The sequence below is a fragment of the Nerophis ophidion genome, linkage group LG03 (genome assembly GCF_033978795.1).
Source record: "Nerophis ophidion isolate RoL-2023_Sa linkage group LG03, RoL_Noph_v1.0, whole genome shotgun sequence".
NCBI classification, from domain to species: Eukaryota; Metazoa; Chordata; class Actinopteri; order Syngnathiformes; family Syngnathidae; genus Nerophis; species Nerophis ophidion.
The window spans coordinates 4,963,144-4,980,003 of NC_084613.1; the positions used below are offsets into that span (position 1 = coordinate 4,963,144).

Consider the following 16,860-nt stretch of genomic DNA (forward strand, 5'->3'; position numbering starts at 1 on the left):
CCACTAACCTGGTGTTGGGTCACAGAGGCGGTCACATAATGGACTGAAATTGTCTAATAAAAAGGCTACATAAATGTTAAACTCATAAAAAACCCGTTTCCATATGAGTTGGGAAATTGTGTTAGATGTAAATATAAACAGAATACAATGATTTGCAAATCTTTTTCAACCCATATTCAGTTGAATATGCTACAAAGACAACATATTTGATGTCCAAACTCATAACCTTAATTTTTATTTTTGCAAATAATAATTAACTTAAAATTTCATGGCTGCAACACGTGCCAAAGTAGTTGGGAAAGGGCATGTTCACCACTTTGTTACATCACCTTTTCTTTTTACAACACTCAATAAACGTTTGGGAACTGAGGAAACTAATTGTTGAAGCTTTGAAAGTGGAATTCTTTCCCATTCTTGTTTTATGTAGAGCTTCAGTCCTTCAACAGTCCGGGGTCTCCGCTGTCCTATTTTACGCTTCATAATGCGCCACACATTTTCCATGCAAGACAGGTCTGGACTGCAGGCGGGCCAGGAAAGTACCCGCACGCTTTTTTTACAAAGCCATGCTGTTGTAACACTTGTCTTGCTGAAATAAGCAGGGGCGTCCATGATAATGTTGCTTGGATGACAACATATGTTGCTCCAAAACCTGTATGGACCTTTCAGCATTAATGGTGCCTTCACCGATGTGTAAGTTACCCATGCCTTGGGCACTAATACACCCCCATACCATCACACATGCTGGCTTTCGAATTTTGCGCCTATAACAATCCGGATGGTTATTTTCCTCTTTGTTCCGGAGGACACCGCGTCCACAGTTTCCAAATATAATTTGAAATGTGGACTCGTCAGATCACAGAACACTTTTCCACTTTGCATCAGTCCATCTTAGATGAGCTCGAGCCCAGTGAAGCCGGCGTTTTTGGTTGTTGTTGATAAATGGGTTTTGCTTTGCATCGTAGAGTTTTAACTTGCACTTACAGATGTAGCGACCAACTGTAGTTACTGACAGTGGTTTTATGAAGTGTTCCCGAGCCCATGTGGTGATATCCTTTACACACTGATGTCTGTTTTTGATGCAGTACCACCTGAGGGATCAAAGGTCCGTAATATCATGGCTTACGTGCAGTGATTTCTCCAGATTCTTTGAACCTTTTGATGATTTTACGGACCATAGATGGTAAAATCCCTAAATTCCTTGCAATAGCTCGTTGAGAAATGTTGTTCTAAAACTGTTCGACAATTTTTCTTACAAATTGGTGACTCTCGCCCCATCCTTGTTTGGGAATTATTTAGCATTTCATGCAAGCTGCTTTTATAGCCAATCATGGCACCCACCTGTTCCCAATTAGCCTGCACACCTGTGGGATGTTCCAAATAAGTGTTTGATGAGCATTCCTCAACTTTATCAGTATTTATTGCCACCTTTCCCAACTTCTTTGTCACGTGTTGCTGGCATCAAATTCTCAAGTTAATGATTATTTGCAAAAAAAAAAAAATGTTTATGAGTTTGAGCATCAAATATGTTGTCTTTGTAGCATATTCAACTGAATATGGGTTGAAAAGGATTTGCAAATCATTGTATTCTGTTTATATTTACATCGAACACAATTTCCCAACTCATATGGAAACGGGGTTTGTATTTAAAGACAAGTCTTTGTGGTTTTGTTCATTATTGGTAAGACTCTTTCCGGGCTTTAGAGCGCACCAACATTTAAGCCACACCCACCACATTTTTAGAATAAATAAATATCTTTGCTTTAGGTAGTCACATGGGACTATAAGCTGGAGGTATATACCGTATTTCCTTGAATTGCCGCCGGGGCAGTAATTAATTTAAAACCTCTTCTCACTCCGGCACTTACCAAAGGAATGCAGTAAAAGTTTTAGTTTGATGTAAGGATACCATCATGAAAAGCACATTAAATAATAAAAACGTTACTATGGTCTTACCTTTACTTATAAATGAAGTCCATGCCAGCTCCTTCTGATCAAAAGCATCGATAACTTGTTTATAGAAGTCTTCCTTATCTTTCTTCAGTTTTAAAAGTCTGTCTCGATGGAGATCTTCCTTTATTACCTCCTGCTTCGATTGAAAGTCCAGTTTAGAAAACTGCTATCAGACCGCTGCTATCAGTTAGCTCGGTTCCTCATGTGTGGGCGACGACAGAATTATCCTCAGACAACTCCCCCTCCCGTTCTGCTCCGTGGGTGATCTTTTTATCCCACCACTGCCACCATGAAGTGTTATTGTGTAACTTGTTAGAAGTTTTGTAGCCTATAGCCTACCACTTGCTAGAAGTTGTGTAGCTTATAACCTACCACTTGTTAGAAGTTGTGTAGCCTATAGCCTACCACTTGTTAGAAGTTGTGTAGCCTATAGCCTACCACTTGTTAGAAGTTGTGTAGCCTATAGCCTACCACTTGTTAGACGTTTTTTAGCCTATAGCCTACCACTTGTTAGAAGTTGTGTAGCCTATAGCCTACCACTTGTTAGAAGTTGTGTAGCCTATAGCCTACCACTTGTTAGAAGTTGTGCCGCCTATAGCCTACCACTTGTTAGAAGTTGTGTAGCCTATAGCCTACCACTTGTTAGAAGTTGTGCCGCCTATAGCCTACCACTTGTTAGACGTTTTTTAGCCTATAGCCTACCACTTGTTAGAAGTTGTGTCGCCTATAGCCTACCACTTGTTAGACGTTGTGTCGCCTATAGCCTACCACTTGTTAGACGTTTTTTAGCCTATAGCCTACCACTTGTTAGAAGTTGTGTCGCCTATAGCCTACCACTTGTTAGACGTTGTGTCGCCTATAGCCTACCACTTGTTAGACGTTGTGTCGTCTATAGCCTACCACTTGTTAGACGTTGTGTCGTCTATAGCCTACCACTTGTTAGAAGTTGTGTCGCCTATAGCCTACCACTTGTTAGACGTTGTGTCGCCTATAGCCTACCACTTGTTAGACGTTGTGTCGTCTATAGCCTACCACTTGTTAGAAGTTTTGTAGCCTATAGCCTACCACTTGCTAGAAGTTGTGTAGCTTATAACCTACCACTTGTTAGAAGTTGTGTAGCCTATAGCCTACCACTTGTTAGAAGTTGTGTAGCCTATAGCCTACCTCTTGTTAGAAGTTGTGTAGCCTATAGCCTACCACTTGTTAGACGTTTTTTAGCCTATAGCCTACCACTTGTTAGAAGTTGTGTAGCCTATAGCCTACCACTTGTTAGAAGTTGTGCCGCCTATAGCCTACCACTTGTTATAAGTTGTGTAGCCTATAGCCTACCACTTGTTAGAAGTTGTGCCGCCTATAGCCTACCACTTGTTATAAGTTGTGTAGCCTATAGCCTACCACTTGTTAGAAGTTTTTTAGCCTATAGCCTACCACTTGTTATAAGTTGTGCCGCCTATAGCCTACCACTTGTTATAAGTTTTTTAGCCTATAGCCTACCACTTGTTAGAAGTCGTGTAGCCTATAGCCTACCACTTGTTAGAAGTTGTGCCGCCTATAGCCTACCACTTGTTAGACGTTTTTTAGCCTATAGCCTACCACTTGTTAGAAGTTGTGTCGCCTATAGCCTACCACTTGTTAGACGTTGTGTCGCCTATAGCCTACCACTTGTTAGACGTTGTGTCGTCTATAGCCTACCACTTGTTAGAAGTTGTGCCGCCTATAGCCTACCACTTGTTAGACGTTTTTAGCCTATAGCCTACCACTTGTTAGAAGTTGTGTCGCCTATAGCCTACCACTTGTTAGACGTTGTGTCGCCTATAGCCTACCACTTGTTAGAAGTTGTGTAGCCTATAGCCTACCACTTGTTAGAAGTTGTGTCGCCTATAGCCTACCACTTGTTAGAAGTCGTGTAGCCTATAGCCTACCACTTGTTAGACGTTGTTTAGCCTATAGCCTACCACTTGTTAGAAGTTGTGTAGCCTATAGCCTACCACTTGTTAGAAGTTGTGTAGCCTATAGCCTACCACTTGTTAGACGTTGTTTAGCCTATAGCCTACCACTTGTTAGAAGTTGTGTAGCCTATAGCCTACCACTTGTTAGACGTTGTTTAGCCTATAGCCTACCACTTGTTAGAAGTTGTGTAGCCTATAGCCTACCACTTGTTAGAAGTTTTTTAGCCTATAGCCTACCACTTGTTAGAAGTCGTGTCGCCTATAGCCTACCACTTGTTAGAAGTCGTGTAGCCTATAGCCTACCACTTGTTAGAAGTCGTGTAGCCTATAGCCTACCACTTGTTAGAAGTCGTGTAGCCTATAGCCTACCACTTGTTAGAAGTCGTGTAGCCTATAGCCTACCACTTGTTAGAAGTTGTGTAGCCTATAGCCTACCACTTGTTAGAAGTCCTGTAGCCTATAGCCTACCACTTGTTATAAGTTTTTTAGCCTATAGCCTACCACTTGTTAGAAGTTGTGTCGCCTATAGCCTACCACTTGTAGGCCTATAGCCTTGACAATATCCCCTCCAGATTCCTCATGGACTCTGCCACCACCATTGCCCCAATAATCACTCATATAATAAACCTCTCAATCAAACAAGGCCAAGTACCCAAGGATTTCAAGATAGCAAGAGTAACCCCCCTTTATAAAAAAGGAAGCAAATTAGAACCTGGTAACTACCGACCTGTTTCTATTCTCAGTTCCATTTCGAAAGTAATGGAGAAAATAGTTTATGAACAGGTTGATAGATACCTTGCTACTAATAAACTCATGTACAAATTCCAATCCGGCTTCAGAACTAACCACTCCACTGACACATGCCTTCTCTATATGACCGACCACATCAAACATGAGGTGGACGCGGGAAAATACTGCGTCATGGTCATGCTGGACATTATAAATACTGCGTCATGGTCATGCTGGACATTATAAATACTGCGGCATGGTCATGCTGGACATTATAAATACTGCGGCATGGTCATGCTGGACATTATAAATACTGCGGCATGGTCATGCTGGACATTCAGAAGGCCTTTGACACCGTTAACCACGCTATACTGTTGGATAAGCTCCGAGCAATCGGATTCGACGAAACCTCATCGAGCTGGATGCAATCTTACTTGGAGGAGAGGAAACAGGTGGTAGAGGTGAACGGCACCATGTCCCCTCCCCTCTCAGTAAGCTGTGGAGTCCCCCAAGGAAGTATACTAGGACTTTTACTGTTCCTAATATACGTGAATGACATGCCATCAGAATGCCACTGTCAATTGTTCCTGTATGCAGATGACTCGGCCCTGCTGGTATCCGGCAAGGACAAGTCACAGGTGGAACAAATCCTCAGTGCTGAACTCCTCAATATTTGCACCTGGCTCGCTGACAACAAGCTATCCATACACTTAGGTAAAACGGAATCCATCCTATTTGGGTCCCACATCAACCTTCTTAAAGTCAGTGACTTCACTATAAAAGTGGGTGACATTGTTATCACCAGGAAGGATGAGGTCACCTACCTAGCTTCCATTCTAGAGGCTAATCTTTCTTGTGATAAAATGGCAACCAAGGTGATCAAAAAGGTCAACCAAAGAACGAGATTCCTCTACAGAATCTCCTCTCTGGTCAACAAAAGCACCTTGAGGATTCTAGCGGGAACTGTCATTCAACCCTTCTTCGATGACGCTTGCACCTCCTGGTACCCCAGCACCTCCAAAACCCTCAAATCTAGACTCCAAACATCCCAGAATAAGCTAATCCGGTTACTTTTAGACCTCCACCCCAGATCACACCTCAATCCAACCCACTTCTCCAAAGTGGGCTGGCTCAGGGTGGAGGACAGAGTCAAACAACTTGCACTGAGCCTAGTCTATAAAATCCGCCACACCTCCTCGATCCCGAAGTACATGTCAAACTAGTGCCAGAACGTAAATGACCGCCATAACCACAACACCAGGGGGAGCTCCACAAACCACGTTAAACCCAGATTCCGATCTAACAAAGGTCTTAACTCATTCTCTTTCTATGCCACATCAATGTGGAATGCACTCCCAACAGGTATAAAAGTAAGTGCATCTCTATATTCCTTCAAAAGCGCTCTAAAACAACACCTCCAGGCAACTTCAACACTTTACTAATACCCTCCTCCATTCACATCCCATCTCCCCGGATTATAAACAACTCAAATGTACTTCTAATGTATATACTTGTTCTTATGCTATGTGAACTCACTATGTTCTCTGCTGGCTGTACATATCCTACTAAATAAGACCTACACTGTTTCAATGTCCATTTTTCTCTCTTGATGACTGAAGTACTGATATCAACCAAAGCTCCTCATCCCACCCCCCAGATTGTAAATAATGTAAATAATTCAATGTACATACTTTGTGAGATGACTGTATTATGCTGATAGTATATATTTGTACCATGAATTGATTAACGTGGACCCCGACTTAAACAAGTTGAGAAACTTATTGGGGTGTTACCATTTAGTGGTCAATTGTACGGAATATGTACTATACTGTGCAATCTACTAATAAAAGTATCAATCAATCAATCAATCAATCAATGTTAGAAGTCGTGTAGCCTGATGCTTCCACCATCAGTGTGTGAATGTGTGCAGATGGTAAATGTATAATGTAAGTGTTTATAGTAAAGATGGTATATTACAAACATTTTGGTTCGGTACCTACCTCGGTTCAGAGGTCACGGTTCGGTTCATTTTCGCTACAGTAAGAAAACAACAAAATATAAATGTTTGGGTTATTTATTTACCAAATTTGCAAAATCTTCCACCAAAAATATTTTTCTTAGTGGAATATTTGATGTGAAGTAATGGGAACCTTGGATAGGTTCCTAATAACATTGATTTTAATTCAATATTATGTTTTGAGCAATGACAGTTTGAAAGAAAAAAAACAGCTTTGTTTCATTAGTCAACGTTGCAACTTTTCTACATTACATTTAGCCTTTAAGCTTTTTTATTTCACTTTTCTTTGTTTTGTTTTAAATTTTTTATAATATTTTTAGAATGTGCCGTGGGCATTTAAAACATTAGCTGTGGGCCGCAAATGGCCTCCGGGGCACACTTTTGACACCCCTGCTATAGATGATAAAAAATAAAATCTGATAAATGCAAACAGCAGAGCCTGGCGAGGCATGCACATTCATCATAACTCTGTCTCTCTGTCTCTGCCCCTCCCTCACGTATGTTGCTGCGTGCACAAATTGTTTTGTTTGTAACCCCTTCTTAACCCTGGACGTACATTAAAAATACACGCAACCCTAACTTAAAATGCCGGACATTTGAGGCATTTAATAAACTCCACCCGGACAGCCCCGCAAAAGAGGACATGTCCGGTGAAAAGAGGAGGTATGGTCAGTCTATCGTAGCCCGGTCGCTGCTAGCATGCTATGTGTTGTGTCTTGGTGTGTAATGGTTTACACAACTTGCGGTACACTATTTAATGTGTCCGTGTGGAAACTCGTTCGGTTGGAGGGTCTTCCAGCTCTGGCTTTTACGTCTGCTATAGATGATAAAAAATAAAATCTGATAAATCTATGGGTAAAAAGCAGAGCCTGGCGAGGCATGCACATTCATCAAAACTCTCTGTCTCTGCCCCTCCCTCACAAATGCTGCTGCGTGCACAAATTGTTTTGTTTGTAACCCCTTCTTAACCCTGGACGTACATTAAAAATACACGCAACCCTAACTTAAAATGCCGGACATTTGAGGCATTTAATAAACTCCACCCGGACAGCCCCGCAAAAGAGGACATGTCCGGTGAAAAGAGGAGGTACGGTCAGTCTATCGTAGCCCGTTCGCTGCTAGCATGCTATGTGTTGTGTCTTGGTGTGTAATGTTTACACAACTTGCGGTACGCTATTTAATGTGTCCGTGTGGAAACTCGTTCGGTTGGAGGGTCTTCCAGCTCTGGCTTTTACGTCTCCTATAGATGATAAAAAATACAATCTGATAAAAATATGTGTAAAAAGCAGATCCTGGTGAGGCATGCACATTCATCATAACTCTGTCTCTCTGTGTCTGCCCCTCCCTCACGAATGTTGCTGCATGCACAAATTGTTTTTTTGTAACCCCTTCTTAACCCTGGACGTACATTAAAAATACACGCAACCCTAACTTAAAATGCCGGACATTTGAGGCATTTAATAAACTCCACCCGGACAGCCCCGCAAAAGAGGACATGTCCGGTGAAAAGAGGAGGTACGGTCAGTCTATCGTAGCCCGGTCGCTGCTAGCATGCTGTGTGTTGTGTCTCGGTGTGTAATGTTTACACAACTTGCGGTACGCTATTTAATGTGTCCGTGTGGAAACTCGTTCGGTTGGAGGGTCTTCCAGCTCTGGCTTTTACGTCTGCTATAGATGATAAAAAATAAAATCTGATAAATCTATGGGTAAAAAGCAGAGCCTGGCGAGGCATGCACATTCATCAAAACTCTCTGTCTCTGCCCCTCCCTCACAAATCCTGCTACGTGCACAAATTGTTTTGTTTGTAACCCCTTCTTAACCCTGAACGTACATTAAAAATACACGCAACCCTAACTTAAAATGCCGGACATTTGAGGCATTTAATAAACTCCACCCGGACAGCCCCGCAAAAGAGGACATGTCCGGTGAAAAGAGGAGGTACGGTCAGTCTATCGTAGCCCGGTCGCTGCTAGCATGCTGTGTGTTGTGTCTCGGTGTGTAATGTTTACACAACTTGCGGTACGCTATTTAATGTGTCCGTGTGGAAACTCGTTCGGTTGGAGGGTCTTCCAGCTCTGGCTTTTACGTCTGCTATAGATGATAAAAAATAAAATCTGATAAATCTATGGGTAAAAAGCAGAGCCTGGCGAGGCATGCACATTCATCAAAACTCTCTGTCTCTGCCCCTCCCTCACAAATGCTGCTGCATGCACAAATGGTTTTTTTTGTAACCCCTTCTTAACCCTGGACGTACATTAAAAATACACGCAACCCTAACTTAAAATGCCGCACATTTGAGGCATTTAATAAACTCCACCCGGACAGCCCCGCAAAAGAGGACATGTCCGGTGAAAAGAGGAGGTACGGTCAGTCTATCGTAGCCCGGTCGCTGCTAGCATGCTGTGTGTTGTGTCTCGGTGTGTAATGTTTACACAACTTGCGGTACGTTATTTAATGTGTCCGTGTGGAAACTCGTTCGGTTGGAGGGTCTTCCAGCTCTGGCTTTTACGTCTGCTATAGATGATAAAAAATAAAATCTGATAAATCTATGGGTAAAAAGCAGAGCCTGGCGAGGCATGCACATTCATCAAAACTCTCTGTCTCTGCCCCTCCCTCACAAATGCTGCTGCGTGCACAAATTGTTTTGTTTGTAACCCCTTCTTAACCCTGAACGTACATTAAAAATACACGCAACCCTAACTTAAAATGCCGCACATTTGAGGCATTTAATAAACTCCACCCGGACAGCCCCGCAAAAGAGGACATGTCCGGTGAAAAGAGGAGGTATGGTCAGTCTATCCTAGCCCGGTCGCTGCTAGCATGCTGTGTGTTGTGTCTCGGTGTGTAATGTTTACACAACTTGCGGTACGTTATTTAATGTGTCCGTGTGGAAACTCGTTCGGTTGGAGGGTCTTCCAGCTCTGGCTTTTACGTCTGCTATAGATGATAAAAAATAAAATCTGATAAATCTATGGGTAAAAAGCAGAGCCTGGCGAGGCATGCACATTCATCAAAACTCTCTGTCTCTGCCCCTCCCTCACAAATGCTGCTGCGTGCACAAATTGTTTTTTTTGCAACCCCTTCTTAACCCTGGACGTACATTAAAAATACACGCAACCCTAACTTAAAATGCCGGACATTTGAGGCATTTAATAAACTCCACCCGGACAGCCCCGCAAAAGAGGACATGTCCGGTGAAAAGAGGAGGTACGGTCAGTCTATCGTAGCCCGGTCGCTGCTAGCATGCTATGTGTTGTGTCTCGGTGTGTAATGTTTACACAACTTGCGGTACGCTATTTAATGTGTCCGTGTGGAAACTCGTTCGGTTGGAGGGTCTTCCAGCTCTGGCTTTTACGTCTGCTATAGATGATAAAAAATAAAATCTGATAAATCTATGGGTAAAAAGCAGAGCCTGGCGAGGCATGCACATTCATCATAACTCTCTGTCTCTCTGTCTCTGCCCCTCCCTCACGAATGTTGCTGCGTGCACAAATTGTTTTGTTTGTAACCCCTTCTTAACCCTGGACGTACATTAAAAATACACGCAACCCTAACTTAAAATGCCGGACATTTGAGGCATTTAATAAACTCCACCCGGACAGCCCTGCAAAAGAGGAGGTACGGTCAGTCTATCGTAGCCCGGTCGCTGCTAGCATGCTGTGTGTTGTGTCTCGGTGTGTAATGTTTACACAACTTGCGGTACGTTATTTAATGTGTCCGTGTGGAAACTCGTTCGGTTGGAGGGTCTTCCAGCTCTGGCTTTTACGTCTGCTATAGATGATAAAAAATAAAATCTGATAAATCTATGGGTAAAAAGCAGAGCCTGGCGAGGCATGCACATTCATCAAAACTCTCTGTCTCTGCCCCTCCCTCACAAATACTGCTGCGTGCACAAATTGTTTTGTTTGTAACCCCTTCTTAACCCTGAACGTACATTAAAAATACACGCAACCCTAACTTAAAATGCCGCACATTTGAGGCATTTAATAAACTCCACCCGGACAGCCCCGCAAAAGAGGACATGTCCGGTGAAAAGAGGAGGTATGGTCAGTCTATCCTAGCCCGGTCGCTGCTAGCATGCTGTGTGTTGTGTCTCGGTGTGTAATGTTTACACAACTTGCGGTACGTTATTTAATGTGTCCGTGTGGAAACTCGTTCGGTTGGAGGGTCTTCCAGCTCTGGCTTTTACGTCTGCTATAGATGATAAAAAATAAAATCTGATAAATCTATGGGTAAAAAGCAGAGCCTGGCGAGGCATGCACATTCATCAAAACTCTCTGTCTCTGCCCCTCCCTCACGAATGTTGCTGCATGCACAAATTGTTTTTTTTGCAACCCCTTCTTAACCCTGGACGTACATTAAAAATACACGCAACCCTAACTTAAAATGCCGGACATTTGAGGCATTTAATAAACTCCACCCGGACAGCCCCGCAAAAGAGGACATGTCCGGTGAAAAGAGGAGGTACGGTCAGTCTATCGTAGCCCGGTCGCTGCTAGCATGCTATGTGTTGTGTCTCGGTGTGTAATGTTTACACAACTTGCGGTACGCTATTTAATGTGTCCGTGTGGAAACTCGTTCGGTTGGAGGGTCTTCCAGCTCTGGCTTTTACGTCTGCTATAGATGATAAAAAATAAAATCTGATAAATCTATGGGTAAAAAGCAGAGCCTGGCGAGGCATGCACATTCATCATAACTCTCTGTCTCTCTGTCTCTGCCCCTCCCTCACGTATGTTGCTGCATGCACAAATTGTTTTTTTTGTAACCCCTTCTTAACCCTGGACGTACATTAAAAATACACGCAACCCTAACTTAAAATGCCGGACATTTGAGGCATTTAATAAACTCCACCCGGACAGCCCGGCAAAAGAGGACATGTCCGGTGAAAAGAGGAGGTACGGTCAGTCTATCGTAGCCCGGTCGCTGCTAGCATGCTATGTGTTGTGTCTTGGTGTGTAATGTTTACACAACTTGCGGTACACTATTTAATGTGTCCGTGTGGAAACTCGTTCGGTTGGAGGGTCTTCCAGCTCCGGCTTTTACGTCTCCTATAGATGATAAAAAATACAATCTGATAAAAATATGTGTAAAAAGCAGATCCTGGCGAGGCATGCACATTCATCATAACTCTGTCTCTCTGTCTCTGCCCCTCCCTCACGAATGTTGCTGCATGCACAAATTGTTTTTTTTTGTAACCCCTTCTTAACCCTGGACGTACATTAAAAATACACGTAACCCTAACTTAAAATGCCGGACATTTGAGGCATTTAATAAACTCCACCCGGACAGCCCGGCAAAAGAGGACATGTCCGGTGAAAAGAGGAGGTACGGTCAGTCTATCGTAGCCCGTTCGCTGCTAGCATGCTATGTGTTGTGTCTTGGTGTGTAATGTTTACACAACTTGCGGTACACTATTTAATGTGTCCGTGTGGAAACTCGTTCGGTTGGAGGGTCTTCCAGCTCTGGCTTTTACGTCTGCTATAGATGATAAAAAATAAAATCTGATAAATCTATGGGTAAAAAGCAGAGCCTGGCGAGGCATGCACATTCATCAAAACTCTCTGTCTCTGCCCCTCCCTCACAAATGCTGCTGCGTGCACAAATTGTTTTGTTTGTAACCCCTTCTTAACCCTGGACGTACATTAAAAATACACGCAACCCTAACTTAAAATGCCGGACATTTGAGGCATTTAACAAACTCCACCCGGACAGCCCCGCAAAAGAGGACATGTCCGGTGAAAAGAGGAGGTACGGTCAGTCTATCGTAGCCCGGTCGCTGCTAGCATGCTGTGTGTTGTGTCTCGGTGTGTAATGTTTACACAACTTGCGGTACGTTATTTAATGTGTCCGTGTGGAAACTCGTTCGGTTGGAGGGTCTTCCAGCTCCGGCTTTTACGTCTCCTATAGATGATAAAAAATACAATCTGATAAAAATATGTGTAAAAAGCAGATCCTGGCGAGGCATGCACATTCATCATAACTCTGTCTCTCTGTCTCTGCCCCTCCCTCACGAATGTTGCTGCATGCACAAATTGTTTTTTTTGTAACCCCTTCTTAACCCTGGACGTACATTAAAAATACACGCAACCCTAACTTAAAATGCCGCACATTTGAGGCATTTAACAAACTCCACCCGGACAGCCCTGCAAAAGAGGAGGTACGGTCAGTCTATCGTAGCCCGGTCGCTGCTAGCATGCTGTGTGTTGTGTCTCGGTGTGTAATGTTTACACAACTTGCGGTACACTATTTAATGTGTCCGTGTGGAAACTCGTTCGGTTGGAGGGTCTTCCAGCTCCGGCTTTTACGTCTCCTATAGATGATAAAAAATAAAATCTGATAAATCTATGGGTAAAAAGCAGAGCCTGGCGAGGCATGCACATTCATCAAAACTCTGTCTCTGCCCCTCCCTCACAAATGCTGCTGCGTGCACAAATTGTTTTGTTTTCAACCCCTTCTTAACCCTGAACGTACATTAAAAATACACGCAACCCTAACTTAAAATGCCGCACATTTGAGGCATTTAATAAACTCCACCCGGACAGCCCCGCAAAAGAGGACATGTCCGGTGAAAAGAGGAGGTATGGTCAGTCTATCGTAGCCCGGTCGCTGCTAGCATGCTGTGTGTTGTGTCTTGGTGTGTAATGTTTACACAACTTGCGGTACGCTATTTAATGTGTCCATGTGGAAACTCGTTCGGTTGGAGGGTCTTCCAGCTCCGGCTTTTACGTCTCCTATAGATGATAAAAAATACAATCTGATAAAAATATGTGTAAAAAGCAGATCCTGGCGAGGCATGCACATTCATCATAACTCTGTCTCTCTGTCTCTGCCCCTCCCTCACGAATGCTGCTGCGTGCACAAATTGTTTTGTTTTCAACCCCTTCTTAACCCTGGACGTACATTAAAAATACACGCAACCCTAACTTAAAATGCCGGACATTTGAGGCATTTAACAAACTCCACCCGGACAGCCCTGCAAAAGAGGAGGTACGGTCAGTCTATCGTAGCCCGGTCGCTGCTAGCATGCTGTGTGTTGTGTCTCGGTGTGTAATGTTTACACAACTTGCGGTACGTTATTTAATGTGTCCGTGTGGAAACTCGTTCGGTTGGAGGGTCTTCCAGCTCTGGCTTTTACGTCTGCTATAGATGATAAAAAATTAAATCTGATAAATCTATGGGTAAAAATCAGAGCCTGGCGAGGCATGCACATTCATCAAAACTCTCTGTCTCTGCCCCTCCCTCACGAATGCTGCTGCGTGCACAAATTGTTTTTTTTGTAACCCCTTCTTAACCCTGGACGTACATTAAAAATACACGCAACCCTAACTTAAAATGCCGGACATTTGAGGCATTTAATAAACTCCACCCGGACAGCCCCGCAAAAGAGGACATGTCCGGTGAAAAGAGGAGGTACGGTCAGTCTATCGTAGCCCGGTCGCTGCTAGCATGCTGTGTGTTGTGTCTCGGTGTGTAATGTTTACACAACTTGCGGTACGCTATTTAATGTGTCCGTGTGGAAACTCGTTCGGTTGGAGGGTCTTCCAGCTCTGGCTTTTACGTCTGCTATAGATGATAAAAAATAAAATCTGATAAATCTATGGGTAAAAAGCAGAGCCTGGCGAGGCATGCACATTCATCAAAACTCTCTGTCTCTGCCCCTCCCTCACGAATGCTGCTGCGTGCACAAATTGTTTTGTTTGTAACCCCTTCTTAACCCTGAACGTACATTAAAAATACACGTAACCCTAACTTAAAATGCCGGACATTTGAGGCATTTAACAAACTCCACCCGGACAGCCCTGCAAAAGAGGAGGTACGGTCAGTCTATCGTAGCCCGGTCGCTGCTAGCATGCTGTGTGTTGTGTCTCGGTGTGTAATGTTTACACAACTTGCGGTACGTTATTTAATGTGTCCGTGTGGAAACTCGTTCGGTTGGAGGGTCTTCCAGCTCTGGCTTTTACGTCTGCTATAGATGATAAAAAATAAAATCTGATAAATCTATGGGTAAAAAGCAGAGCCTGGCGAGGCATGCACATTCATCAAAACTCTCTGTCTCTGCCCCTCCCTCACAAATGCTGCTGCGTGCACAAATTGTTTTGTTTTCAACCCCTTCTTAACCCTGGACGTACATTAAAAATACACGTAACCCTAACTTAAAATGCCGGACATTTGAGGCATTTAACAAACTCCACCCGGACAGCCCCACAAAAGAGGACATATCTGGTGAAAAGAGGAGGTACGGTCAGTCTATCGTAGCCCGGTCGCTGCTAGCATGCTGTGTGTTGTGTCTCGGTGTGTAATGTTTACACAACTTGCGGTACGTTATTTAACGTGTCCGTGTGGAAACTCGTTCGGTTGGAGGGTCTTCCAGCTCTGGCTTTTACGTGTTGTCCTAGCCCGGTCGCTGCTAGCATGTGTACTCGTTTGGAACACCTCCAACCTGAACCAAAACCCCCGTACCGAAGGTACCAAAGTTTCAGCAGGCATTCTCTGGGCTTCTTTTCCAAGTGTTTCTTTTATTCGCCATTTTCTTAATCACTTCCTACATGTTACAGTTTGTTGATGTCTCACATCTTGGTTGTCATACCGCCCTCTTTTGTTTGAAGCCTGGAGGCTGGCCCCAGCGCGTATGAACATGTCAACTCTTTATTTCCACAGAGCCCAAGAAGAGACTGTGCAGAGCATTGTATGACTATCAGCCAGTGAATGATGATGAGCTGGAGCTAAAAGTGGGGGACATTGTGGACGTCACTGAAGAGGTATTTTACACACTGCCTGACCACATGCTTTGCCTAGAAAAATATCATTTTTGGTGAGTCGTAAAATAATGCTTTGCATTGTTTTTTCGACCTTTGTACACATGTTACTTAAAGGCCTACTGAAATGAGATGTTCTTATTTAAACGGGGATAGCAGGTCCATTCTATGTGTCATACTTGATCATTTTGCGATATTGCCATATTTTTGCTGAAAGGATTTAGTAGAGAACATCGATGATAAAGTTCGCAACTTTTGGTCGCTAATAAAAAAGCCTTGCCTGTACCGGAAGTAGCAGACGATGTGCGTGTGACGTCACGGGTTGTGGGGCTCCTCGCATCCTCACATTGTTTACAATCATGGCCACCAGCAGCTAGAGAGATTCGGACCAAGAAAGCGTCAATTTCCCCATTTATTTGAGCGAGGATGAAATATTCGTGGATGAGGATAGTGAGAGTGAAGGACTAGAAGAAGAAAAAAAAAAGACGAGGTCAGTGGGAGCGATTCAGATGTTATTAGACACATTTTTGGTGAGTCGTAAAATAATGCTTTGCATTGTTTTTTTGGCCTTTGTACACTTGTGACTTAAAGGTCTACGGAAATGATATTTTCTTATTTAAACGGGGATAGCAGGTCCATTCTCTCTGTCATACTTGATCATTTTGTGATATTGCCATATTTTTGCTGAAAGGATTTAGTAGAGAACATCCACGATAAAGTTTGCAACTTTTGGTCGCTAATAAAAAAAAACTTTCCTGTACCGGAAGTAGCAGACGATGTGCGCGTGACGTCACGGGTTGTGGGGCTCCTCACATCTGAACATTGTTTACAATCATGGCCACCAGCAGCTAGAGGGATTCGGACCAAGAAAGCGTCAATTTCTCCATTTATTTGAGCGAGGATGAAATATTCGTGGATGAGGATAGTGAGAGTGAAGGACTAGAAGAAGAAAAAAAAAAGACGAGGTCAGTGGGAGCGATTCAGATGTTATTAGACACATTTTTGGTGAGTCGTAAAATAATGCTTTGCATTGTTTTTTCGGCCTTTGTACACTTGTGACTTAAAGGTCTACGGAAATGATATTTTCTTATTTAAACGGGGATAGCAGGTCCATTCTATGTGTCATACTTGATCATTTTGCGATATTGCCATATTTTTGCTGAAAGGATTTAGTAGAGAACATCGATGATAAAGTTCGCAACTTTTGGTCGCTAATAAAAAAGCCTTGCCTGTACCGGAAGTAGCAGACGATGTGCGTGTGACGTCACGGGTTGTGGGGCTCCTCGCATCCTCACATTGTTTACAATCATGGCCACCAGCAGCTAGAGAGATTCGGACCAAGAAAGCATCAATTTCCCCATTTATTTGAGCGAGGATGAAATATTCGTGGATGAGGATAGTGAGAGTGAAGGACTAGAAGAAGAAAAAAAAAAGACAAGGTCAGTGGGAGCGATTCAGA

At 43.4% G+C, this 16,860-nt stretch overlaps 1 protein-coding gene across 1 annotated transcript in view; it reads left to right on the forward strand.

Annotated features, from left to right (window-relative positions):
* Nucleotides 1-16,860, forward strand: part of cd2ap (CD2-associated protein) — a 189,629-nt gene that overhangs the window by 71,053 nt on the left and 101,716 nt on the right. Inside the window, exon 4 of the mRNA XM_061894082.1 lies at nucleotides 15,304-15,404. Within this exon, the coding sequence (XP_061750066.1) occupies nucleotides 15,304-15,404 (101 nt within the window). The remainder of the gene's footprint in view (nucleotides 1-15,303; nucleotides 15,405-16,860) is intronic.